Below are 27,783 nucleotides of genomic sequence, written 5' to 3'. Positions count from 1 at the left end.
GATGACGGTGTCTGGTAGGCCGTGTGTAGTGAAAATCTGCCACAACACTCTCACGACCGCCCGTGCCATCATGGATGGCCATGACCTCCAGCCACTTGAGTAGACATCCACCACTATCAGAAATGCCTTCCCCTGGAATGGCCTCACAAAGTCGATGTGGATGCGAGACCACGGGGCATGCGTGGACTCCCAGTGCTGGACCGGGGCGTGAGGCATCAGGCCGCGACTCCTGGCACGTCTCGCAGCGTTTGACCCACTCTTCTACTGCTGCATCAATGCCCGGCCACCACAGTAGCTCCTGCCAGGGCCTTCATCCGGACTATCCCTGGGTGGCAGGTGTGCAGGGCCTCCAGGACCCTGGTGCACAGCTTGGTGGGGATGATGTCCCAGTTTCCCCAGAGCAGGAAGCCCTTGTGCACTGACAGCTCATGCTGGCAGGTGATGAAAGACGAAAATTCAGCATCCAGCCGACCTGTTGGCCACCCCCTCCACACCCAGTTGAGAACGCGGGCGAGGAGGTGATTCTTGGCAGAGTGGGTGGCAATGTCGGAAGCATGGAGCAGCGGCTCAGGCAGGGACTCGAGCAGCATTACGTCATAGGCGGGATCAGTATCAGTATCCGCAAGCGGCAGGTGACTGAGGGCATCTGTGTGGCCGATGCCGCAGCCGGGCCGGCGGAGAAGCTCGAATGAGTAGGCGTTGAGGAAGATAGACCACTGGAGCATGCGAGAGGACGGGATCTGCGGCATCTGTCGGTCGGGGACGAAAAGACCCAGGAGCGGCTTGTGGTCGGTGACGATGGTGAATGGCCGACCATAGACGTAGTCGTGGAACTTCTTCATGACAGCCATGACAGCAAACGCCTCCTTGTTGATCTGCACGTAGTTCCGCTTGGTAGGCGTCAGGGTCCGGGAATAGAAAGCGATCGGCGCCGCCCGCCCATCTGGCAACCAGTGGCTGAGGATGGCGCCAATGCCGTAGGGCGAGGCATCGCCGGTCAGCAACACCGGCTGCTGCTCATCGAAGTGCACAAGCAGGCTTGAAGAAGAGAGCCCTTGGCGGCCTCGAATGCATGCTGCTGCGGCCCACCCCAGGACCACGGGACCATCTTGTCAAGAAGTCGGTGCAGAGGCTCGGCAACCAAAGTCTGGGATAATGCTGAGGAGACATGCATGGCTGCTTTCTACTGCTCTACCATTTGAGACGCGTAGACTTGTGGAGGACTTACCATTTGAAGGACAAAAATTATTTTCAGAAGTAACCGATGAGGCCCTGTCCCAGATTAAAAAGAATAAGTTAACAGCCAAATCTCTGGGCATTACAGCTCCTGGAGTGTCACCCTTTCATCAGAGAGCTCCATTTAGACTGCAGTGTTAATTCCAGCAAAGGGAGCATCGTCCTTATGGACAGCACCGCTTAGAGTATCCTGCTCAGTGGGGTCACCAACAACAGCAGTTGTTACCCCGAGCTTGCCATCTCCCGGACTGGATGCATGGCAACCCCAGAAGCTACGTGTCGCCACCATCCCAGATGTGCAGCAAGCCCCAAATGCCTTGGAAAGGGCTCCCGCACCGTCCTGCGAAACAGGCATGAAGGAACCATGGGCAGACGTCCCCTCTTGAGTGAGCCAGAGGGAATCCATTTTCCTGTGACCCTGTTCGAGTGTCCTGTAGAAGCCATTTCGCAAGGAACAACCAGACACGTAGCCAGCACCCACCCAGCCATCTGCATGATTAACAACCCATCAAAAGCCTCCGTGATATCAGCAACGAAAGATTGCTCCTTTGGCATTGCGAAAGTGACTCGCCCAGACGCAGCTGCTCATGCCTTTGTATCCAGCCAGATAAACCCATCAGCGATCATCTCCTGACCCTCCTGGAACTGCGCAAGCCTGTTTAAGTTAGCCTGTCTCAATTGCCCCCCTGTCACACTTTAGCAGCCTACCATTAAGGTTTCATTCACCTTTTGTTCACCATGGGAACCATGAAGGGATAATCCCATTATCCCCCACCCCAAAAAGAGTATAACTGGGGTCGCTCTCAGCCATAAGCTACCTTCCTTTTTCCCCTCTCATACTTGTTGTCACTCTGCTGGTGTGGGTTTTGCGCAGCCCAGCCACGATACCCTCCCATCTCGCTGGAAGCATCTTTGGAACTTGGTAACTATAAATCTGATGCAAGAAACCTTTGCCAATCCTTTTGAACTAAAAAGGCTTTTGAATGTATTAGTTAGCTATGTTAAATAGTTTATTATTTTCTTGCTTGAAACTTCATGACTTTTTCCTTCCTGTAAACCAGCATAACTTTGATAAATAAATTGTTAGCCTTTAAACGGACTGTGTCTTTTGATTTTGGGATTCCAAGCCTAAATTCTAAGTGCCTTGTTTGAGTGTAAAAACCACCTACCAAAAGAACCTAAGACATTTTGGAAGTGTAATCTTTCCCTGGCAGGCCTCTACCTTGCAGGGTAAGCGTTGCACTTAACTTTTGAAGCTTGGCAGGGGTTACTCTAGACCCCGTGCCTGGAGGCTTAACTTTTGGTCCAGAGTTGGTGGCAGCTACTGATTAAACTGGGGGTGGAGACCCGGAGTTTAATGTTTTGTCTTTTTGGGAAACTTTTGACTAAACCAAAGCAGCTCCAGCTGGTGGAGGCTGGTTGGAGCTCTTTGACACACACTCCACGAGGGTACAAGCTTCTTCTGCAATTTTTCTAGGCGGAGTCCCGATTTCGGAGATCTGCAAGGCTGCTACCTGGGCTTTGACTTACTGAAAGCCAGCTTGAAAGCATCTGGGTAAAAATTAAGGGGGAGAAAAACAGTGATGTCATTGTGGGGGTATATTATAGATCCCCAAGTCAAACTGAAGAGTTGGATGATGCCTTCCTGGAACAGATGTCTAAACATTAAAAAAAGAGAGATCTGGTAGTGATGGGAGATTTCAATTATCCTGATATCTGTTGGAAGACAAACTCTGCCAGGACAATAAGGTCCAATAAATTCCTCACTTCCCTTGAGGACAACTTCATTGTCCAAAAAGTGGAAGAAGCAACAAGGGGAACAGCTATTTTGGATCTGATTTTAACCAATAATGATGACCTGGTTTATGGGGTGGAAGGAGTGGGATCCTTAGGTGGGAGTGACCATATTCTCCTGGAGTTTGTTATGCAGCAGAAAGAAGAAGCCAGGAGCAGCAAGACATGTATTCTAGATTTTTAAAAAGCTGATTTCAATAAATTTAGGGAACTACTGGGGGTGATCCCGTGGATAAGAATACTGAAAAAGAAGGGAGTGCATGAAGGATGGCAATTTCTTAAAAGAGATATTGAAGGCGCAATTTCTATCAGTTCCAATTAGGAGAAAAAATGGTAGAGGTTTGAAGAAACCAGGGTGGATTTCTAAAGAACTTTTGGTTGAGATAGGATTTAAAAAGGGCATGTACAAGAAATGGAAAAGGGGGAAAATCAACAAAGAGGAATTCAAACAAGTAGCCAGCACATGCAGGGAGAAAGTCAGGAAGGCTAAAGAGCAGAATGAGCTCCGGCTTGCCAGGGAAGTTAAAAACAATAAACAAGGGTTTTTTGGTTATGTCCATAGCAAAAAGGACGATCAAGGTAACGATGGGGTCACTGTGTGGCGAAGGCGGTGAATTAGTAACGGATAGGCAGAAAAAGCAGAATTACTTAACACCTTCTTTGTCTCAGTCTTCTCCCAAAAGAGAAATAGTGCTCAACCTGGGAATAATGAAGCAGAGGATGCAGTAGGGGAATTACAGCATAGTATAGACACTGGGCAATGAGATTTCATGAAAATTTACCACCATACCACTTGATACTGTTGTACAAACATGACAAAAGACACAAAAATCCTTCCCTCAGCAAAACTGCAAGTTCTGGATTGCTTCTTTCCACTCAGAGGTAGGTTCCTAGTTTTGATTCTTACATATTCTAAAAAGTAAACCTTTTCAGATGTTAAAAGTGAAGTCTGCTTCCAGTTTTAATTCAGAAAAAACAACTGCTATCTGAAAATGTGAGGAACACTTCGTTAGAAATGCGTACTTCCATAGTGTTTTTCAGTATCAAACAACCGTACAAATCTAAATTCATGAATCCAATTAAGGTAATCTAATTAAGTCCTGGTATAAAATAAATTTTGACAACTGAGTTTCCAGTTCTGGATGACAGTTGCTTTAATTGATGTACATTTGGCAACAGTTGGGTGCCAAATTGTCTCGAGACCAGAAATAATCAGCAGGGACAAAGCTAGCCAAGGAGGCATAATGTAACAATCTGAGCTCCTGCTAATTCTTTACTCTGGTAAGTGGATATGTGGCAGTAATACTTCTACTTAGCACTAACATGGTGCTTTAGCACGTTCATCGTGCTTTGCAGAGTGATCCATGGGTGGTTCTCCCCAGGACTCTGACGGGAAACGAGTGACATTGCCATGATAACAGTTGCCCAAGCTTGACTGACTGAGAATGACCCCTCCCTTCTTCACACTTCTTTTAGCCCTGGAAGAGGGGGAAGGGAAGCACTAATAACAGCTCAATGGATGAGTTTTGATGGATGACAACATACAGCGGCGGTAAGACTAAAACGGCAGAGATTCTCAGCTGGGGTTCCTTTGGAATTTGCAGACCTTTTGGCCTGCTCTGAAAAAGGCATCTGAGTGCATTTCCTACCTTTGATTCACCTCTGCTGTACATGCATTGGACCTATCTAGTCCAGCTACTGTATCTCACAGTGTCCCACATCTATAATAAGAAGGTAACACATACCCATCAGGGCTTGTAACCCGTAATGGACTTTTCCTCGAAATTTGTCCAATCCCCTCTTAAAGGCATCTAGGCTAGATGCCATCACCACATCCTGTGGCAAGGAGTTCCACAGGTTAATTACATGCTGGGTAAGTGGGTGTTCCTCTTTTAGTAGGGGATTTCACTGAAAGGTGGGAGGCACCGCAAAGCCCGCGCTGTGGCCCGAGCGCTCTGCTCCCCTCCATCTATGCCACGCTGTGAGCTATGCTCCCCTCCAACCTAGCTCCTCTCCAACCCCACCACAGGAATCACCTTTGCCACAGACTCAACAGGCCGCCGTCCGCGCCACACCCTCACGCCGCATGTGAGCCGCCCTGCCGCATGTGACAGGGGAGGGAGGAAGCGCTCCCATTGGGCTGCTGGGCAGAGGGGCGGGTGATGTGAGAAATGTCCTCAGGCGCGCGTGGAGAAGGGGAGGGGAGCAGCCCAGCCCCGTGTCCCTCTGGCTTTCTAGCAACAAGCTCAGGCAGATTCTGTGATGGGGCGATGGCACGCGTGCCCACAGAGAGGGCTCTGAGTGCCCCCTCTGGCACACGTGCCATAGGTTAGTCACCACTGTAATAAGCAGTGTAATAGAACTGGGGTGGCAGAAACCTGAAACAAAGCAGGAATCTTAAATGCAAGTATTAACTATGACGCATTAAATAAGCAGCAAATGGTGTTACACAAATAGAAATGTAGACTGTAGAAGGAACCATAGCTTCAACATGCCAGGCTATGGGTCATCATAACTTCTTCCTATGTGAGTTTTACAGGGCTAAATCAGGAACAGAACTTGCAAGTCTGTGTAATTTGAATAAAATTTCTTTTAGTCAAAACTTCCAAAATACAGAACAAAAATAGGTGTAAAAGAGAACAGAAACCTGCAACATATAATGTCCTTGAATTCAGTTAACAACTGATTCTTTCTTCTCTAATCCACTAAGGACTAGAGTCTTCCAATGCTCTCCTCTTGCAAGTGGCCATCTGTGACGAACAAAGGGTTAATCTTGGAGAGAAGCTCAGAGAAAGTGGAGCTAAGGAGCTCACCCTCTCTGTTCTGGAAAAAAGGGAGGGGGTCTGTATTTGGTAACCTGCGTGATCAGAAGCTGAGTTTGACTCTGGGAACCGGAGGGTTCACATTTGCCTAAGCCGGTGTGAAACCACTCCTGTGGAGTGACGGGTAGAGGCTGGGAGGAAAGGGACCCTTTCTCAGGTCCCTGGAAGGGAATAGGTTCTGGGGAGGAGATATTCCAGATACGGGGTTTTGTTAAGGGATCACTGCCACAGAAAAGTGGGGTAGATCTATAGAGAGAACTGGAAGGGACAATTTGAGGGACAATCTCCATACTTCTTTGTTCTCTGGGGGAGGGGGAGAGATTGCATAATCTCCGTAGTTCCCTGTTAGCTAGGCAGCAGAGTCTGCATATGAACATCTATAGGAAGTTCTGTGAACTGAATCCGGGAACTTAATTTAAGAATTGTAATTCTGTACCAACTAACCCATCTAAGATCTATGCCTTCTCTGTTGTTAAACTTATAAACTACGGTATGCCTTCCCTGCCTACTGTTTTCCCTCCAAGTCCATCCTTTGTACAGTGTTTAATAACTCTGTTACTTGGTTATTAACTCGAAAAAGCCTCTGGCATCTCATTTTTACTGAGGGAAAATAAGTAAAGGGACCAAGGAGAAAAATTAAAACTCCCATTGAACATTTTGGAAAGCAGACTTGCTCGGTATGCACAGATCTTGATACCATCACAGAAACCACTCTACTGTCTTCAACTTGAATAACACAGGCCTGCAATAACAATATGACTCCAATAAAAATACCACTCATATTTATTTAACACTCACACCCTTAGTAGTTAACTTTTCATTTTCATAGCATCCATTTATCTTACACAAGTGGGGTCTGGTGAACTCCCAGAATTACAGCTGCTCTCCAGACAACAGAGATCAGTTCCCCTGGAGAAAATTGCTGCATTGGAGAGTAGGCTCTATGACATTATACCTGCTAAGATCCCAACCCAGGTCCTGCCCCCCAAAATCCAGGAATTTCCCAACCCAGTGTTGGCAAACCTAAGCCCAGGAAATCTTATCCATCTCCCCAGCCACAGCCTCTCCCTCTGCTGCTAACCACAATTCACTGGCTCTGCCCCTCCTGGGCTAACCAAAGTAGTTCTTGAGGACCACAATTTTTTTCTGTCTCCATGGTTCCTCCAGTAGTTTTGCCATTTCTTAAAAAATCCCTGCTTTGTGTGTCAACAGCAAATAATTTGCTCTGGCATTTTGTTCTCTGCTTTCTGTGTGGGTGCTTGAGTGCTTAATTGCGGTTTTCTTCTCAAGAAGGCCAATCATATGTTCAACTGTGCATGTCTTGTGAATTTTATTTTTTACCTGCGGTGGGGGTTGTCATAGACTGCCCACCTCTGATGCACTACCCGGTTCTAGCATTTCAAGAGTGATTTTGGGAATGGGGACAGGTGAAAGGGGACAAAATCCAATGGAGATGTGCAAGGAAGGTTAACAGGATCAAAATTAAATGTGAAGGATTGCAGGAGAATTGCGCACAAGAGATGCTAAAGGGTCCTTCTGTAGAGCCTGGCCATAAACACTCCAGATCAGATGCCATAAAATGTTTCATAACATAGTGCCAGAGGTTCAATTTGGCAATCCAGAACAGCTATGTCCATAAATCTTGCCCGGAGGAGAGATACTGCAACAAAGGCAAAGGGGATTCCTGTTCAGAGGCTTTACATGTGCTTTGATGTTATTTGTGGATTGCACAGGGCGGTTAGCCAAACTCAGTTTGACTAGGGTTGCCAACCTCCAGGTGGGGGCTAGGATCTCCTAGAATTACAGCTTATCTCCAGACAGCATAAATCTCTTGTTCATTTATTTAAAACATTTGTTCCACTTCTCCTGGAGAAAATGGCCGTTGAAATGTGGACTGCATGGCATTATACCCTACCAAGGTCCCTCCCCTCCCTAAACCCCACTCTCCCAGCCTCCACCCTACCATCTCCAGGTATTTCTGAACCCAGAGTTGGCAACCCTAATATCTTGTATAAGGCAACACAAATGCACAAGCAAACATATTGTTATGGGCCTGGCTGTCCTGTTATTTAAAACCTTTCCTTCATTTCAGCTTGGCCACTGAAACAAAGGCTCATTAGGAGGGAGTCAAGGGCAGCAAGGGAAGTCTAGGGGTGCCAGGCTGAATTACAGCTCATCTCCAGACTACAGAGATCAGGTCCACTGGAGAAAATTGATGCACTATATGGCATTGTAACCCATTGAGGTCCCTGCCCTCCCCAGGCTCCACCCCCAAATCTCCAGGAGTTTCCCAACATGGATCTGGCAACCCTACCCCCTAGGATTGCCAGTTCCGGCTTGGGAAATACGTGATTTTGGGGGCGGAGCCTGAGGAGGACGGGGTTTGTAGAGGGGAGGGACTTCTATGCCATAGAGCCCAATTGCCAAAGCGGCCATTTTCTCCAGGTGAACAGATCTCTATCGGCTAGAGGTCAGTTGTAATAGCAGGAGATCTCTATTGGCTGGAGATCAGTTGTAATAGCGGGAGATGTCCAGCTAGTACCTGGAGGTTGGCAGCCCTAGTTGTCAACTCTGAGTCAGGAAATTCCTGGAGATCTGGGAGCAGTCCCTCAGAAGGGTGGAGTTTGGGGAAGGGCCTCAGCAGGGATGTGATGCCACCGAGTCCACCCTCTGAAGCTGTGCCTTCCTCCCAGGGAACTGATCTCTGTAGTCTGGAAGTCAGTTGTAATTCTGGGAGTACTCCATGCCCCACATGGAGGTTGGCAACCTTAAGACACCTGGCATGATGGCGGAGGGCAAGAAATGGGAGCTGGAGAGGGTGGAGAATCACACTGTGGAAGAATAAAACAATCGTTCTGGTGTGAGGGAGAAGAGGAGCAAGTTTTCTAGTACTACAACAGCCACACTTAAAAATAAAATCTTGTGCTTGAAGAATTAAAAAATTTTAATTGACTAATCAGGGAACTCATTTTCCAGACCCATGGTGAGTTAGGAAGGGAGAGGAAATGAGTTTTCAGGGTGTGTGAATCTAACATATGAAGCTCCCTTATTCCAAGCAGATCACTGTTTCATCTAGCTCAGTACTGTTTGGTCAGAAAAACATCTCCCCCTTTGAGTGTGGCATTTCTGTCTCTGTCTTGATTAATTAATTAATTATTTGACTTTCAAATAACAGGAAATAACCTTCACATGCACACACAAAAGATTCACATTATGCTGAAGGGCTTTGAGCTTACTGTAAACCCAGGCAAAAAAGGTTCAGTTAGTCTTTTGGGATGAAAGAACTGACGTCAACCAGGGATCAGACTGAAGGGAAACATCTGAGACTTGGTTCCCAGTGGTGAATATCCACACCATAGAGAAGGCTATTGGTTTGTTACTTCCCATGGTGTTTGTCACAGATGCATCTTCTTTGTTCTGCAACTGTGTTCAATTTTCTGTTCAGCCAATTGACATACAAATATTTATATGTACTTGTAACACACTGTTGCATCCTCCCAAAGTGGGGATTTCCACAGGCAATGTTTCAGATTTAGTTTCTTGAGTGGCCACTGAAGCATTATGCTATCTTTGTAATGTGTCTTTTATTTAAACATACACAACAGGTGTATAGTGGAAACAAATGCATTCCTTTATCAGGCAGTAAAGCAAATAAACCTGCACAGGATTTTCAGAGGATGCCAGTTGCAGCTTCACGTATACTCCCAACCTGCACTTTCCAGCTGACTCCAACGACAAACTTTCAACCATCCTTCTCTAATGCAAAATGGCAGAACTTGCTTCCAAACAGTTCTTCTGCCCTCTCACACTAGTTGGAGAGTATCACCTGCCCAAACTCTTGTTGTGTATTACATTTTAAAAGCTGGAAAGAGATCCCCAGCTATCAAGGGACATTAATTATCTCTCATTTGCCATGGTCAAAATGCCCAAAATCTCAACAAGACATAATTGTCAGTTTCATTAACTAGCAAATAATAATAATAATAATAATGAATGGAATAATTTAAGAAATGAATGGAATAATTTTGAATGAATGGAATAATTTTGGGGAGTGAAGAGTGGTGGAACTGCAAAGGCAAAGGGCATGGACAGCGGGACATGGGAAGTATTTCACTTTTTGCATTAAAACATTTAACATTTTGGCCTCTGTTTAACAATCTGGTGGGACATCCCTGCTTTCTACCATACACAAGGGTCCCTGAAAGCTAACCCTAGAAAGAAGCAGTTTATTATCTTCCTGCACCTTTCCATTTTCCAGTGATACCTCTTCTTTCCACAGCAGTGAAGTAGTTCAAGAGAAGTAGATTGCCAGACAGGCTCCCTCACAGATATGTGGAGCATTATTCTAGCGGACATTAGATTCAGCCTACAGCTGCTTGCATAGTTATTGCTCTTACTATTTATATAGCCCTATCAATGAGCAGGCAGCTTTACTGAGTCTAAGCAAGCAAACAAGGTAAAATGTAGTTGTGTCCGTCCAAGAGGTATTACAATCTATATCTCAACAGTGGGAGGTCAAGGATGTGTGTGTGTGCGGGGGGATGAGTTACAAACCAGAAAGAGGGGACAAATCAGTGGCGCATGGGTGAAGTCTGCAAATGTAATTAATTCCTTGTTTCCATTAGGAGCGAGGCCAGTGATGAAGTCCAAGGTTTTACAAAAAAGGATGGATTTTGTGGAGGGGTGTCAAAGGGAAATGATGGCTCCAGGTAGACATTCTGAAAAAGGGCTCTGAGTACAAAGAAGGAATGGACCACTGATAAGGTTGCCAGGTCCCCCCTGGCCACCGGATGCCAGATCCAGGTTGGGAAACTCCTGGAGATTTGGGGGTGGAGCCTAGGGAGGACAGGAACCTCAGTGGGGTACAATGCCATAGAGTCTACCCTCCAAAGCATCCATTTTCTCCAGGGGAACTGGCCTCTGTCATTTGGAGATGAGCTTTAATTCCAGGGGATCTCCAGGTCCCACTTAGAGCCTGGCATCTCTAACCACCAAAGAAAACTTGCAAGCATTATGGGCTAAGGATGCTGGAGCTGCAAGAGCTAGGATTGTGGAGGGAGATGTCACAGGAAACAAGGACAGAGTGACAGCGCAGGCAAAGGTCCTGGAGAGCAAGACATTTGAGCCAGGTGAAGGGCAAGGAGCTAGTCTAGGGGCTTGAGGAGGGGGTCTCTCCCAGCTAGGCCTTGTCAAATCAGTCATGTATTTTCAGAGAGGAAAATGCCTAACCGTATGCAATCAGGACTACTCTTGGCCTGATCGGATTTTCAAGGGCATCCTTAATGAGGAGAGCATAGTGCTTACTCAAGTACATTGGTGTTCAGCAAGGCGATGGTATTTCACAGTGTGGGTTTCGAGCAATTTCATTTGCCAGCCTCATTAATATGCCTCAGATATGTACTAATTAAAGTATAGGGAAGTCTTGGGAAACAGATGGGAGCGCATGAATCAACGGTGCCTCCTTCAAATCCCTGCTGTCATTTTAACTCTCTCGTCTATAAATTACCAAAGCATAAACTGCCATTTTACCCAGCAGAATGGCTGCCTCTCCAAAGCACAAGGATTTGCTGGGAGACTTGTGTGCGGTCTTTTTCTTTTTTTCTTTCTCTCCATGGCTTATGCAAAGCCCATACCTTGCCCTTCCTTGCTGTGTCAGTATTGTTGCATAGAGAGGTAAGAAATTCTGAGTGTGTGAACAGACTGCTGGACTTGATGGATCTTAGTCTGATCCAGCAGGGCTTTTCTTATGAGTCTTTCAATTAGCTTTGAGTACTATACTGGCACGTCATTCATGGATAGGAGATATGTTAAATTAATTGTGGGCAGGGTGTTAATTCTGATTGGGGACCCTGTGTGGAATAGACTTGGTTTCCACCTTAATACTCAGTGTGCCATTTGAGCACAATTTTGGAGCCAGAGCCACAACTGTTAGGGTTGCCAACATGGGGTTAGAAAATTCCTGCAGATCTGGGGGTGGAGCCTAGGGAGGGAAGGGATCTCAGTGGAGCATAATGCCATAGAGTTCACCTTCTAAAGCAGCCATTTTCTCCAGGAGAACTGATCTATGTAATCTGGAGATCAGTTGTAATTCTGGGAGATCTCCAGGAATCACTGGGTTATTGGCAACCCTAATTACAGTTGTTAGGGCTGTCAACTCCTGCTTGGGATATTCCTGGAGGTATGGGGGAGGAGCCTGGGGAGGTGGAGTGTGGGAAGGTGTCACACCCCTGGGCACCCCAGCCCTGAAGGAGAGGGTGGAACATGGGCACTGCCCTAAACATGACAGCAGCACTGTAACAGGGTAGAAGGAGGCACCGTGGGGGGTTTGGTGAGGGCATGGCAGAATCAGTTAGGATAGTGTTGCCAGCCTCCAGGTGGTGGCTGGAGATCTCCCACTATTACAACTTATCTCCAGGCGATAGGGATCAGGTCTCCTGGCAAAAATGGCCGCTTGGGAAACTGGACTCTATGGTATTATACCCGGTTGAAGTCCCGCCCCTCCTCTAAGCTCTAGCCCTGCGGCAAACCCATAAACAGATTTCAGCAGACGGCAAACCCATGAAAGCAGTTTTATTGGTTAGAATCGACAGGTTTCAGAAGCCATATTCAAAAGGACACTTGTAAGGGTCAAAGGCAAGGCACATAGCATATATGGGAGAGCAAAAGGAGATAACCGGTTACCCAGGCAACCCCCCCCTCCAACAGGCAGGAAGGAGCACTCGGCGATTTCCACAGTATGGGAATCGATGAAGACTAAACATGGGGCTTAGACTGGCCTTGGACAGAATAGCGCAACAGCACCTGGAAGCAGCACAACAACGCTACCACATACCATCCTCATGGCCTGCTCCTGACATTCTGCCCCCCTAAAGACCCCCCTTCACCCTCCCAGCGTGGGTTTTTGATGGTAGGCGGCATGGAATTCTTGTACCAAGCGGGGGGAGGAGACAACCCAGGCACGCACCCATTCATCCTGGGCGGGACTAAAATGTTTACAGCGGACCAGGTATTGAAGGGTACCGTAGCGAATGCGAGAATCCAGTTTTTTAGCTACTTCAAAATGTTCCTCCCACACACACACACCATTTCAGACACTTCAGGTTGTGGCTCAGGTTGCCATTTTCGGGAAGGAATGTACGGTTTTAAAAGACTGACATGGAACACAGGATGAATTCTCCGTAGAGACTTGGGCAAGGAGAGTTCTACAGTCACTGGATTAATAATCCGGGAAATGGGGAATGGACCCACGTACTTGGCACTGAGTTTATCGCACGGGCGGGTGGATGGTAGGTTCTTGGTGGACAGATAGATGAGATCCCCCACCTTGCATTCCTTACCGGGGGAGCAATGTTTGTCAGCCTGAGCCTTGTACTTTTGTTTGTCTCGCTCCAGATTTTTAACCAGCCATGGCACCCATCCGGCCACATCAGCTCCCCCCTCCTCATCAGAAACATCAACATGACCAGCGGGGCCAAACTCTTTACCATGGACAACCTGGAAAGGGCTGAACGCTGTGGATTGGTGAACCGCATTATTATAAGCATATTCAGCAAAAGGCAACAGGTCTACCCAATCATCTTGATGGTAATTAACATAACAGCGTAAATAGCATTCCAACACCGCATTCATCCATTCAGTTTGACTATCCATTTGGGGATGGAAGGCACTAGACAGTCCTTGTTCTACTCCGACCAATTTGAGAAAAGCTTTCCAAAATTTGGCCACGAAATTTGAACCCCTGTCCGTCACTATCTTGCGCGGAAAGGAATGGAGATGGAAGACATGTGACACAAAGAGGCAGGCCAATTTCAGGGCGGAAGGGATACCTGCGCAGGGTACAAGATGCACCTGTTACAAAAACAGATCAGTAATCACCCAAAAAACTCTTTCGCCTACTAGGGGATAGGTCCGTCATGAAGTCCATTGCAATCGCTTCCCATGGTTTTGAGGGAGTCTCTAACAGTTGCAAAAGTCCCGGCGGTTTGCCCTGAGATTGTTTGGCTGCTGCACATATGGGGCAGCTGCGGATGAAGGTGTCCACATCTGACCGCATGCCCGCCCACCAAAACTGTCTCCGTAGCAAATGCAATGTCTTGAGAAATCCGAAATGTCCTGCAGTCCTGGCGCCATGAACCAAACCCAAAACCTCCCCCCGCAACACTTACAGAACATACAATTTAGAATCTTTGTACCAAAATTCCCCGCGTTTAATTAGAGTAGCTGGAAGGGCCTGCGAGGAAAGTTCCGCTTGATAACTGCGAAGAAGAGTCACCTTAAAGGAATCAATCAGTCCTTCCACCCCCTCCGGTGTTGTGCCGGCGGGCAGCTGGACTGGGGACTGAGACGACACAGGTGCAGGGAGTGACTGAATCTCGACACAAGAAATTTTAACTTTGCGACTAGTGAGACCTTCATTGTTTATCAAGTACCAAGATATATTAATATGGGAGGGTGATAAAGTTACCCTGAAAGGATACAAAGAACTAAAAGACTATTTGACTTGGTTTCAATATGATCAAATAAAATCAGTATTTACCCAGGATATGAAAATAGGCTTTATAAAAGACAAATCAATCATACAACGTTTACTGTTGGACTCTGATGATCATTTAATTTCAAAGATGTATAAAATGTTGTTGATGATCTACACAGAACAAGACCAAATTAAGCCTACGATGGTAACTTGGGCACAGACATTGGGACATAATATACCTTTGAATAAATGGGAAAGGCTGTGGACAAAAGATATGAAATCCTTACTTTCGCAAACACTCCGGGAGCACCCGGAGTCCAGGATAGCAACAATAGCAACTGGTTCCCCTCCCCGGGGGTTCCACAACACAACAGGCAGCAGTAAAGTTTCCCCCTGGTCCCTCACCCTACTCGGAGCCGGTTTGAAATCTTCCGAGGGTGCCTTCTGTGCCGGCTCGCTCGCTCGTTTTTTACCGGCGAGGGGTCTCTGGAGAGGCCTTGAGGGCTATTCCATCCTCCAAGTCATTTATAAAAATGTTAAATAGCACCAGTCCCTGGACAGTCCCCTGTGGCACTCCACTGGTCACTCCTCTCCAGGATGAAGTTGTGCCGTTAATGAGCACCCTTTGGGTTCGGATGGTCAACCAATTACCAATCCACCTAACAGTAGCAGGGTCCAGCCCACATTTTACTAGCTTTGTTTCAAGAAGATCATGGGGGACTTTATCAAAGGCTTTACTGAAATCAAGGTACACTACATCTACAGCATTCCTTTCATCTACCATACTTGTCACTCTATCAAAAAAAGATATGAGATTAGTTTGGCATGACCTGTTTTTGAGAAACCCATGTTGACTGTCAGTGAGCACGGCATTTCTTTCTAAGTGCTTACAGACCGTCTGTTTAATTATCTGCTCAAGAGACATTGCCTTCCTTCACAAAATATAGAAGTTTACTATATTAAAGGGAGGGTAAACTTGGGATATAAAATAACAACTCCTAATTACAGCTCATTTTCTGAACTCTTGCTGGCACATGGCTAACAGGCCATATGATTTGAAACATAGTAAATAAAATGGCTAACATTTTCTATTCTTGTTGCCTACTTTGGCTCATAACTCGAGGAAGAATAATTGAGGCGAAGTAAGTCTTCTCTTAACAAAAACGGCAGTTTAACTACAGCTTCTTGGAATGCGCCTGAACATCTCATGACCAAAAGCTCTTGATCTGACCAGTCAACACTTTCCATCCCCTGAGTCCATGTAAACATAACATAAGCATTTAACCATTTTTTTGTAATCCTGACAGAGACAAAACTTGCAGACTAATTCCCAACATGGAGCCTGAGGAGGGCGGGGTTTGGGGAGGGGAGGGACTTCAGTGCTATAGAGTCGACTTGCCAAAGCGGCCATTTTCTCCAGTGGAACTGAACTCTGTCACTTGGAGGTTAGTTGTGTTAGCAGGAGATCTCCAGCCACCACCTGGAGGTTGGCAACCCTAGCCAAGCCTGGGTGGCCTAGCTACTGCCAGCATGACCTCTGCCAGAAGATAGATAAGGTGGCCAGAGCTAATAGCTACCTAGACCAGGTGAAGGACCTCAGCAGGGGAAGCAAGCAGAAGAACCTTGGTGAGAGTAGGTGGAGGTAGTCAGGGACAAATAAGCCAGGTTGCAGGGTGACTGTTGAGCTCAGAATGGAACTGGGCTACTCAATAAAAAGGGCAACCTTGGCATCTCTTGAGTGTTGACTCATCTTTGACAATGCAGATACACCATGGTATATCCCTGGGGGGATCGAGGCCCTGGCTTGAGGGGAGGTGATACAATAGAGTCAGCCCTCTGAAGCTGCCATTTCTTTCAGGGAATTGGTATCTGTAGTCTGGAGATGAGATGTAATTCTAGGAAAAAACCCAGCCCCACCAGGAGGTTGGCTACTATAATGGTTAGGGTTGCCAATAGGGAGATTTGGGGGTGGAGCCTGAGAACAGTGGGGTTTAAGGAGGGGAGGGACTTCAATGGGGTATAATGCCATAGAACCCACCTTCCAAATAGGCTATTTTCTCCAGGTGAACTGATCTCTGTTACCTGGAGAACAGCTGTAATCCCAGGAGATCTCCAGCCACCACCTGGAGGTTAGCAACCCTAGATGCCAACTCTAATTTGGGCAGTGGTAGAACTCGGGGGCACCCAACAGAGTTAATGAGCAATAGATTCAGGATGGAGAAAAGGAAGTACTTCTTTACTCAATGAGTGATTAAACTGTGGAATTTACAGCCAGTGGAGGTAGTGATGGCCACAAGCATGGATGACTTTAGAAGGGGCTTAGACAGATTCACGTAGAATAGGTCTATCAATGGTTACTAGCCATGATGATTAAAAGGAACCTCCCTGCTCAGAGCCAGTAAACCTCTGAGTACCAGAGGCAATCTCAGGGAAGGGGTTTGCCCTCTGTGCCCTATTTATTGAACTAATAATGAACTAGTTGAACTAATAGCCTGATCCAGCAGAGCACCTGTTATGTTCTGATGTTCTTACTAAAGAAAGAGGTCCCTACACAAGCAATGCTGCCTTTCATCAAGAAACTTTGGAAGAGACAGTGGAAGTCACCTGGTAAGAAAGCAACAGCTTCCTTGATATCATAAGAGAGTTTGAGATGGAGAAATTGGTCTCCCTGTAATATGAAAAACATTTCCTAGTCTAATAATTTTAGATGATGTCCTGGCAAAGCTTTATTGCGAAAAAAGCTGATAATGGAGAGCCTGCTTGTTATTGACTGAAGACTGCAGAAACACAGAATTTTTTTAAGTAATAAGGACACATCAGAAGCACAAAGGCAATCAGAGGTACCAGAAAGAACTCCTGAGTTATTCATGGGGGGGAGGGGGGCAAGGGAGGAGAAAGCATTATGAAACCATAAGCACCTGGCATTTGCAAATGATTCCAATTATTATAAAGCATTGATTTCCCTTCAGGATAATAAAGTACTTCTGAATATTGATATTTATTTGATAGATACCACAGGCTGAAAGCCTCTGCACTTTGTGGAGTGTAAGATTTATACCTCATTCTATTGTCCAGAGCTGTTCTTGAATCTGTTATTGCAATCTCAGCCATTCTTGGGTTGCAAAAGGCATAATTAATCACAACTGCTGATTTGCTCTTTAGCATTGCATAAAGAAAGCTAGACTAAGCTTTCCTTAAAGAACTGTCTTGTGATTAGATCCTCATGACTCTGAGCTGCTAAAGCCTGCGTCGGGAAGTCACAATGGATCAGAACAGTTTAGGGCAGGTGTCCTCAAGCTTGTTAAACCTGTGGGCACATTTAGAATTTTGAAAACAATAGGTGCTACAATAAAAATGGCTCCCATTGTAGTAGGGCCAATCAGAAAATGGCTGACATGGGGGCTAGGTAGGGTTGCCAACCTCCAGGTACTAGCTGGAGATCTCCTGCGATTACAACTGCTCTCCAGCCAATAGAGACCAGTTCACCTGGAGAAAATAGCCACTTTGGAAATTGGACTCTATGGCATTATACCCATTGAAGTCTTTCCCCTCTCCAAACCCCTCCCTCCTCAGGCTCCATCTTGAAAATCTCCTGTTATTTCCCAACCCAGAGCTGGCAACTCTAGGCTAGGTCAGATCACAAAATGTTGGGGGGTTCCAATGGAGGCAGCTGTTTGCAAAAGGTGATGTCTGAGGGCTGCCAAGCCCCCACCAGGGGTGGGGAATTTCCTGCCCTGGCTCCTGTTTCCCGCCTAGGATTGTCACCTCCAAGTTGGGAAATACCTGGAGATTTTGGGGTGGAGCCTGAGGAGGGTGGAGTTTGTGGAGGGGAGGGACTTCAATGGGTTATAATTCCATAGAGTCTACCTTCCTGCACAGCCATTTTCTCTAGGCAAACTGGTCTCTGTTATATCAGTTGTAATAGCGGGAGAAAATGGCCAATTTGGAAGGGGGCCTTTATGGCATTATACCCCATTGAAGTCCCTGCCCTCCCCAAACCCCATCCTCACCGGGCCCCACCTCCCAAATCTCCAGGCATTTCCCAACCCGGAGCTGGCTACTTTAACCCCATTGACTTCAATGGACTTACAAGGGTGTAACTATGTTTAGGATGTGGTACTGCTAGAATGCTAGTATTGTAGCAGGATTCTTGCTGATCATGCATGTTTTCATGTAGAAGTGAGCTTATATCAGGCTCATATGTTGGTCAAATCTGATTGCATAACATTTTTCTTTCATCTTTGACAGTTAATTAAAACAGTTACAGCAGTGTTGCCAGGTCCCCCTGGCAACTGGTGGAGAGCAGGGGGTCTTACTGGCAGCAGGGAAGGCCTACCCCCACTCAGCTATAGGGTTGCCAGCTCCAGGTTGGGAAATACCTGGAGATTTGGGGGGTGAGCCTGAGGAGGGTGGGGTTTGGGGAAGAGAGGGACCTTTGTGGTGTATAATGTCATAGAGTCCACCTTTGAAAGCAGCCATTTTCTCCAGGTAAACTGATCTTTGTCACCTGGAGATCAGCTGTAATAGTGGGAGATCTCCAGCCACCATCTGGAGGTGGGCAACTCTAGTCAGCCATGTGGCCAGTGACACAGCGACATTACTTCCAGCATGCACCAGAAGTCATTGTGATTCTCAGGAATTTGGGCAAGACCTCTGTGATAGAAGCCAATTTACTGTAGAGTTTTTGTCCAAATATCAGAGTGTCGCCACATTGCCAGCAATGTGATGATGTCACTTCTGGTGCACACCGGAAGTGATGCTGCCATGTTGCCAGCAACACCAGCCTAGGGCTGTTTTCGCTGCTGGTGACGTGACTGAAATGCAGGACTAGGCCCCCCTACTGCCAACTGATTCCCCCACCAGCCAACTGATCAGCAGCAATGGACCAGGGCGGGGGCCTGGCAACCCTATGTTACAGAAATATTAGATGTAATACCTTTTGATAGAGATTGAGTTAAGTTTAAAAGCCTTGTAATGACTTCCGGCGGAGGATCCAGCCTGCCTGACGCGGCTTCTGTCGCGGGATCCCAACCACTTCCGTGGAAGCCCCCCCCCAGGCTTGGGGGGAGCGAGCTAAAGAGGAGAATTCGCTCCGTAAAGCCCCCCTGCATCTATACGGGGGTCCGACTGCCAGCAAAAATGCCACGGTGGTGTTTGATGATGAAGGAAGCAGCTGGGGGTGAGTCGACTGAGAATATGGCGGCCCTCCGTCTAAACTTTCCTTCCCTCCCCCACTTCCGCCTGCTGAAAACTTTTCTAAACTCCCGGTCAAAGCAATTTTAAAGTTAAAATAACAGAAGAACTCACTAAACAAGCATATTAACTATCATTCCGGCTAAAATAAGGGGCAGCGTGTGAGCGAAGAGTGTGGAGGGAGAGTGATCGATAGAAGCGGGGGGTAGGATCGCCTCCTACAATGGCGCGGTCCTGAGATTTCTGGCGGCCAGAGCGGTGGGTGCCCGATCGTAAATGGCAGAGCTGTAAACGATTGCCATCTGTTAGATTTCTGTGCGTTCGCCCTGGTCCGGTGGCCCGTCCGGGAGTGGACAGACTGGCGGGCTCAGAGTGAACTGTAGGAGCACAGTGGTTACATTGGGACCTTGGGGGACAAAACCACCATGAAGTTCACTGGATAATAGGTCAGTCACTATATTCCAGCCTAACCTACCTCACAGAGATTAGTTGGAGCAAAACAGAGATTAGTCCCATGTATTGGGTAACTCCTTCCACCTATAAAGCACCAGTGCCTTCCATGTACACACACTGAGTTGAAACCTACTTATCCAGTAAGTGACCAAGCTGCATGGACCAAGCTGCATGGCTGACGTGTTGTTGTTACCCATTTATATATTTCTATCTACGTTTTTATCCTGTTCTTCTAAGGAGCTCAGGATGGACCAAGGATGGACCAAGCAGGACCAAGCTGCATGGCTGACGTGTTGTTGTTACTCATTTATATATTTCTATCTACATTTTTATCCTGTCCTTCTAAGGAGCTCAGGATACCATCCATGTTTCTCCTCAACTAATCTCTGTTTTGCCCCAACTAATCTCGTTGAGATAGATTAGACAGGAATTTAGTGACTGACCTATTATCATCCAGTGAACTTCATGGTGGTTTTGTCCCCCAAGGTCTCAATGTAACCCCGGTGCCATACTGTAACAGATATTATGCTGTTACATCTAAACAGAGAATCTGGACCTACTAGCTCTCAGTGATGGAGAAGGTTGCATTTGATATATTTCTACAAGACCTTTCTGCCATTGTGGTCAAGACAGTTTGTGATTCAAAATAAGGGCCTACGCTATGACACATCACAAAAAAGGAACAGAAGAGAGTAAGAGCGGCAGAGGAAACTAATGAAATCCAAGTGTAAGCTCTTAGATGACTTCTCTATAATGACGAGATGAAGTGGCTCCTGCAGGACGCAGTTCTGGGAGAAAGTGGTGCTGAGGGAAGCCATGTGGGAGGAGCCCAAGGGCAGCCAGTCTCAGGCAGGCTGATGGAGGGGCCTTGCTGCATCCCCTGTTCCTGTCAAGCAGCCAGATGGAATCAACTGACTCCACTACGAACTTCAACAAATGCAATAATTACCGTGCTGCAATAGTCCACATCAGTTGTGCCATCACTGCATTTGGGAACACATAAATCACCACAAACCGATGTATGAAAGAAAGCAGGTCAGTGTGAGGAAAACATAGAAAAGCAACCAATCGGAATGGAATGCAGACAGTATTTTAACGGCTGAGTTAACCAGAGTAACAATAAAAGGAGTAAAAAAGATTGTTCCTCCTGGCAGCATCAGCTGAGAATATGTATTTTATTTGTTCATGGGGTGTTAGTTCCCCCAGGAGTTGTGCTCCCACAACGCATCAAGTAATGCAAAGTTGTTTAATATTTTATTGGAGGCTAAAAGCGTCTATTTGCAAATGCTGGTCATAATTAAAACCATCACTCATATCGTTGATGTCACGATTATTAACACAAATTCCTATTACTATTAACACCACACGAACTCTCCTCTTCCCCACGAGGCATAATTGCTTCGTGAATATTATGTGCTGCTCTCATCGTTTTAATTGTATTAACACACCTTCGTCTTTAATCTTAAAAAGAATTAAAGAAATACTTAGGTGATTACCTAAGGTGATTACTTTATTTTTAAATGTAAATTATTTCTTTAAACGTCCACTACAAAAACGGTTCACAGCCCTTAATAACAATAATCACACAACATATTGGAAAATTAACGCAATTAACACAAAGCCTGGGAACAGCGCATCCACCCCAGAGCCAATCACTTCACTTACTCTCAGGAGCGGAACCAGCTTATCGGCCTATCAGATGCTGCATAGCAGCAGCAAAGGGCGGGGCAAAGATGTAGCCTCGCCCCTCGCTCTCCGCGAAGCCCCCGCAAAACGGAGCTACGGATTTGCGCATGCGCGAGATCCCCCTTTCCTTTTAAACGAACGGAGGGGCGGGGTCTAAAGGCGTCGTTGGACGTGATGGCATTGCTGCGTCTCTAGGGGCGGGGTTGACCCCGGAAGCGGAAGCGGTGTCCGCGGCGACGCCCTTAGCGACGAGGCTCGCGGGGGCTGGCTGGGGGCGGCGATGGCGGAGAAGTTCGACTCCCTGGAGGAGCACCTCGAGAAGTTTGTGGAGAACATCCGGCAGCTGGGCATCATCGTCAGCGACTTCCAGCCCAGCAGCCAGGCGGTCCTCAACCAGAAACTGTGAGCGGCGCTTCCTCCCTCCTGGGCTCCGGTCGCCTCCTGCACCGCGGCCGTCCTGGGCCGGAGGGGGGGGGGCGGCTTAGAGTCTGGCTTCGAGAAATCCCGGCAGATTGGGGGGCGGTGGGTGAGGAGGCTGAAGTGGGGAGGGGGAGCTCAGTGGGGGGCGGGGGCGCTGCAGTCGAATCTGCCTTCCCAGCAGTCCTGTGAGGTAGGCTAAACTGAGGGGAGGTGGTTGGCCTGAGGCGGGGGGAGGGGGGGTTTGATGCTCCTCTGACTCTAGACCAGTGGTTCCCAACCGTTTTTTGACCAGGGACCGCTAGGACTTTTTTGTTCGGCGCAGGGACCCCAAGGTTCAAAATAAAAATCCCGAGAATTTGAAAATAAACTTTAATCGTAACTGTTAGTTAAACATTAAACTTAGAATAATATTTGAATAGATATTTTTATAATAGAGAACTTTTAATTGAAAATATTAATTTATTATAGGTTTATAACTTTGTTTCGCGGACCTTAATTTAGTTCTCGCGGACCCCTGGGGGTCCACGGACCCCTGGTTGGGAACCAGTGCTCTAGACATTAGGTCAAGCTGGAGCGCTTGAAATGGTGATGCTCAAGGGGTGCCACTTCTACCGACATCGTTCTGTTCCCCTGCTCTTTGACTTGTACCTTAAATCTAGCGGGTGTTTGCAGGTGTGTAAGGTGACAGAACGGGCTGTGCGGCTTACCGGTAGTAGATCCCAGCTTTGTGTTTTTTCTTTCTAAGTGCTTTTTCTGAAATAAAATAAACCCCTTACAAAAAAACCCCAAAAAACTGCTGTTTTCCTTGGTTCTTGTAGGTTATCCGGGCTGTGTAACCGTGGTCTTGGTATTTTCTTTCCTGACGTTTCGCCAGCAGCTGTGGCCAGCACCTTCAGAGGAGTAACACTGAAGGACAGTGTCTCTCAGTGTCAAGTGTGTAGGAACAGTAATATATAGTCAGAGAAGCCATTGAAATTCATAAACATCAGCACAACTTTAACAGAAAAGAAGAGAGTTTAAGAATGAATAAGGCTTGGCTTCCTATCTTGAAAACCTCCAGACTAACAAAGACTACAGTCAACAATAGCCATGCAGATTAGCTTTGGATTTCACACATTAACAGATCACTTCAGGATACAATGGTTCTGTATTAACATCCCACACCCTCATTGCCACATTATCTTGATACTTACAGGACAATGGTTAGCACATTACCTTTGTTACTTTTTGCAGGACAATGATTCAGCTCAAACCCAACCCCTTTCTGACTATATATTACTCTTCCTACACACTTGACACTGAGAGACACTGTCCTTCAGTGTTACTCCTCTGAAGATGCCGGCCACAGCTGCTGGCGAAACGTCAGGAAAGAAAATACCAAGACCACGGTTACACAGCCCGGATAACCTACGAGAACCAATGAACTCTGACCGTGAAAGCCTTCGACAATATTTTGCTGTTTTCCTATTTACAAAAAGTTATCCGCATAGAAAACATTTCAAAATATGAATGGGGGAGCTGCAGTGGTCCAGTCTGGAGCAACTTGATTCTCTTGCTTGTGGGAATCAGACCTTATCCCCATGATGTGGGGTGGAGAATTTTCTAAAATGAAAGTTTTTCCAATGCTATATTTTTCTGTGGAAGGTTTTCTGCCCCACATATGTAAATATAGTCTGTTTAGCAGTATTCCCCTGACAGCTTTAGCTAATCAATCATGTTATATGATCTAAATGTGGGGTTTGAAACATGACCAGATGTCTGCGCTTGTACGTGGTCCAGGTTTGTACATGGCTTATTGGCCTTCTTTTGCTGTTATTTAAATTGTGCTAACACTAGGTCAATACTTAAAGTATTAATTTGAATTTCCCCAGAAAACCTACATCGCTGCTTTATGCATCTGCTTTTGCTTCCATAGTGGCATATGTGTAGTAGTTTTGAAAAAGAAAGTCTGTAATATCTGAACATGGACTGACCCAAACAGGACACAGGGTCTTATTCCAAGACACTGAAATACTGGACAATTCTACTAACTATTTTGTCAGATTGCACAGAGAAGCCATTGAAATTCATAAACATCAGCACAACTTTAACAGAAGAGAGTTTAAGAATGAATAAGGCTTGGCTTCCTGTCCTGAAAACCTCCAGACTAACAAAGACTACAGTCCACAATAGCCATGCGGATTAGCCTTGGATTCCACATGTTAACAGATCACTTCAGGATACAATGGTTCCACATTAACATACCACACCCTCATTAGCACATTATCTTGATTCTTACAGGACAATGATTTGCACATTACCTTTAATACTTTGCAGGACAATGACTCAGCTCAAACCCAACCCCCTTCTGACTATATATTACTCTTCCTACACACTTGACACTGAGAGACACTGTCCTTCAGTGTTACTCCTCTGAAGATGCCTGCCACAGCTGCTGGCGAAACGTCAGGAAAGAAAATACCAAGACCACGGTTACACAGCCCGGATAACCTACAAGAACCTCTGTAATATCTCCTCTTTTGAATCTGACCAAATGTTCCCTTTGTTAGAGCAGAGGCTGAGCAGGATGTCTGGGACACGAGCAATTCAGCCGTTGCTCTGTTTGTAACCAGCATTTGACGCTGAGAGGTATAGCTGCTTCTGAATGTGGGACTTCTGTTCTTGGCTGTCATGGCTAAGAAATGTGGTTTGATGCATCCTTCATAGATGTGTCCAATCCTTTTTAAAGTGTCTTCTAAATATGACATCTGATAAGGAAGAGATGAGAACTTCCTGTATTTATTTTCCTCTATCGCTTACCTTGTGTTTGTGTTTCAATGACTGCTGCTGTTTCTGGGGAGACTTTTATAGAGCATTCCACTACTCCCCTCCACTGTATTATTCATTTCTGTGGTACTAAAAAGAGTCTGTTTTTGTCTAGGAATTTTATGGTTACTGGCTTGCAAGATATTGACAAGTGTCGACAGCAACTTCATGATATCAGTGTGCCTCTGGAAGTCTTTGAGTAAGTGCATAGCATAGTTCTAGCCAATAACTAGTTTGGCAGTATTCAGGGAAGCATCATCTTTTTACAACAGGAAATATAAGCATGATTGCAGACCTTGTATATTTCTAGTCCCAAAAGGTAACTTGTATTGTGTGAAGGTGGTTGACACTGGGCTCTAGCTTTCTGCCAACCCCTTCTCAGTTATAGCACCTTTCCCTAGTTCTCCTGGTCCCAGATACTTCTGGAAGTAGTATCATTTTTTTAATTTTTTTGTTTCTCTGTGAAATATTCACTTCCAGTTATGTGTATTTTTGCTGAAAAACAATATTGTTGTGTAGGCCCAGAGTGGTTACACTGTGCAGGTTATCCTAATTTCTAGCTGCTTATACATATACTTACATCATGTACTTAATCTTGCTTGACTAAACCTTTCCTTGTGTCCATATTCATATTCCAGAAAGTGATGTGGATAGATAGCTCATTCACCTGTATTATGACAAATTGTAAGGATAACCATGCTTACACAATTTGATTTCATTTCTCTAGGTACATAGATCAAGGCCGCAACCCCCAACTATATACTAAAGAATGTTTGGAAAGGGCTCTGGCTAAAAATGAGCAGGTGAAAGGTAAAATCGATACCATGAAGGTAAGATGCAGATTTTATATAAAACCTATACTGTTGTTAACAATAGCTTCATATTAAAGGTGATATTTATATCTGAATGAAGGGATTCTATATGGTTCCATTTGTGCATAAAGAAGGTCCTTGGTTTATAGAGGACGTCTCAAATTCTGAGACAAAATCTAAAAAACTCTTTGAATTCTTAGCAGTTTACCAGTAGCAATTTGTTTGTCGTGACCCAGTTCTGTGAACAGTTGTGATGTACCTTTCTAAGCCTCTTGATGGCTGACCCCATGATTTGCTGATCCTGTAGGTAAATAATTGGGGTGTGGTAGACACAATGTGCCAGAATGTCACACAACAGCATTGGCATGGTGTTGGCATTGCACACAACTCTGATATGATTGCTTTCTAATCTGAGCGTTCCAAACATTAAAGTGCTAGTTCTTAAGTCATGCTTGTGGGGGAGGGACTTTTGGTCAGTAATATACTCGGATAATATCCCTCTTCCATTGTGTTGGAGTACCCCTTAGAGAACAGTGAGATCAGAATAAAATGTTATGTTGATCACTGTACTGGCAGTCTGGGGCCTTGCATGTTAAGATACACTGAGTAGACAGTACTGACCTTGAAGAACCAATGGTTTCATTCAGTATGTGGTCTTGCTGTACAGATAACTCCTTTAACTGTTTCCAGATGTATCCCACCAGCGTTTATGTTTTCCTTATAGAAGCTAAATACACAAATACTGGGCATGTTTCTTATTACCATCTGTCACAAAAGGCCCTGCTCTCACATGTGCAATCCTCTTTTCCTTCTAGAAATTCAAAAGCCTGTTGATTCAAGAGCTGACAAAAGTGTTCCCGGAGGACATGGCCAAGTACAAAGCTATTCGAGGTGAAGATCCTTCTCCTTGAGAGTTAATTACGTTTTCCATTATCGCACTTTCTTTTTTGGGAACTACAGATAGGCTATTGTGACAATATTGACTTGCCCAGAAGAATGAAGAAATCAAACTTTTCTGCTTGGCGATGTTATGCTAAACATTTTGTTCCTTGGCCAGAAAGCAGGCTGATTCCCGTGGTGGCTAATGGCTTTAAGACTCTTGGTTTTGCAAGCTTGCTTCACATACTGTCTTTCATCTCTGCTGTTTTTGTAATATGCTGTTCAAATTATTCAGCATATCCATCCCTGTGGGATGAGGAAAGCAGTGGTGTGTCTGCTGTTCTTGGGATTCTGCAACCCAAAAAACAGAAGCAGAAGAAATGTTCATCATTGTTATCTCTGTCTAGGAAATTAAAAGGTCTGTTTTTTCACTACACTGAAGGCCTGCTGAAGTGGTAGAAATTGTTTCTGTGATTCTGTATAAAAGAACAAGCCAAAATGTTTGATGCACTGTATAGGAGAAACTTCTTAGCATTCTCAATTTTATATGTTATACCAGTCCCGTCTCCAGCCTTTGGACATCAACTGAGTTTAATTCATAATCTTGTTGGGTTAACTTGCATAGTAAAGGTCTTGAAAGAGTTCTTCACCTTTTGTGTGGTTCCTTGGAGTTTGGCACAATACCAGTACTGATGGAGGCTCACAATAATGGCAGATTTCAATGGTAAACATGGAAGGGCTTGGCATCTTTAACAATTAAAAATATGGTAATTAGGGACTGGCTCATTTCACTGCAGCATCCCGTGATAACTTGTGCATGTGTGAATGATCCATAATTCCAGCTTTACACTTGACGCTTGTGTATCTCTGCAAATGCAATGTGTAACCATTGATTTGGTTTGCACTTAAATACCCTATACTGTGGCACCGAGCTTTTTATCTATCACCCTGAAAACAGCTCCTGTTATCCTTGAGCTGAAAACAAGTGTGTCATATGGCTGTTTTAAAGCATAGAGTGTAACCTCTTGATGTCCTTTTCTTTCCCTCCTCTGTCCAAGCTCTACCTTTTTGCTCTGTTCTGATAAATGCTGTACATTTGTGTGTGTGTGTGGGGGGGAGTATGATTTTCTCTAATTCCACCTTCTTGCTGAAGACCTCACCTCTTCCCTGTGCATTATCCACATCTCCAGGCTCTCTCAGGTGTCTGTCG

At 45.7% G+C, this 27,783-nt stretch overlaps 1 protein-coding gene across 1 annotated transcript in view; it reads left to right on the top strand.

The window, feature by feature from the left end:
• Window positions 1-26,800, top strand: part of MED10 (mediator complex subunit 10) — a 216,322-nt gene extending 189,522 nt beyond the window's left edge. The window contains exons 2-5 of the mRNA XM_056862222.1: window positions 21,932-22,059; window positions 24,998-25,081; window positions 25,610-25,712; window positions 26,510-26,800. Of these exons, the coding sequence (XP_056718200.1) occupies window positions 21,938-22,059; window positions 24,998-25,081; window positions 25,610-25,712; window positions 26,510-26,605 (405 nt within the window). The 5' untranslated portion in view covers window positions 21,932-21,937 and the 3' untranslated portion in view covers window positions 26,606-26,800. The remainder of the gene's footprint in view (window positions 1-21,931; window positions 22,060-24,997; window positions 25,082-25,609; window positions 25,713-26,509) is intronic.
• The last annotated feature ends 983 nt before the right edge of the window (window positions 26,801-27,783 follow it).

This window comes from Euleptes europaea, chromosome 17 (genome assembly GCF_029931775.1).
Source record: "Euleptes europaea isolate rEulEur1 chromosome 17, rEulEur1.hap1, whole genome shotgun sequence".
Classification (NCBI taxonomy): domain Eukaryota; kingdom Metazoa; phylum Chordata; class Lepidosauria; order Squamata; family Sphaerodactylidae; genus Euleptes; species Euleptes europaea.
Note: the sequence above shows the minus strand (reverse complement) of the source record. Positions and strands in the feature narration are given on the sequence as shown.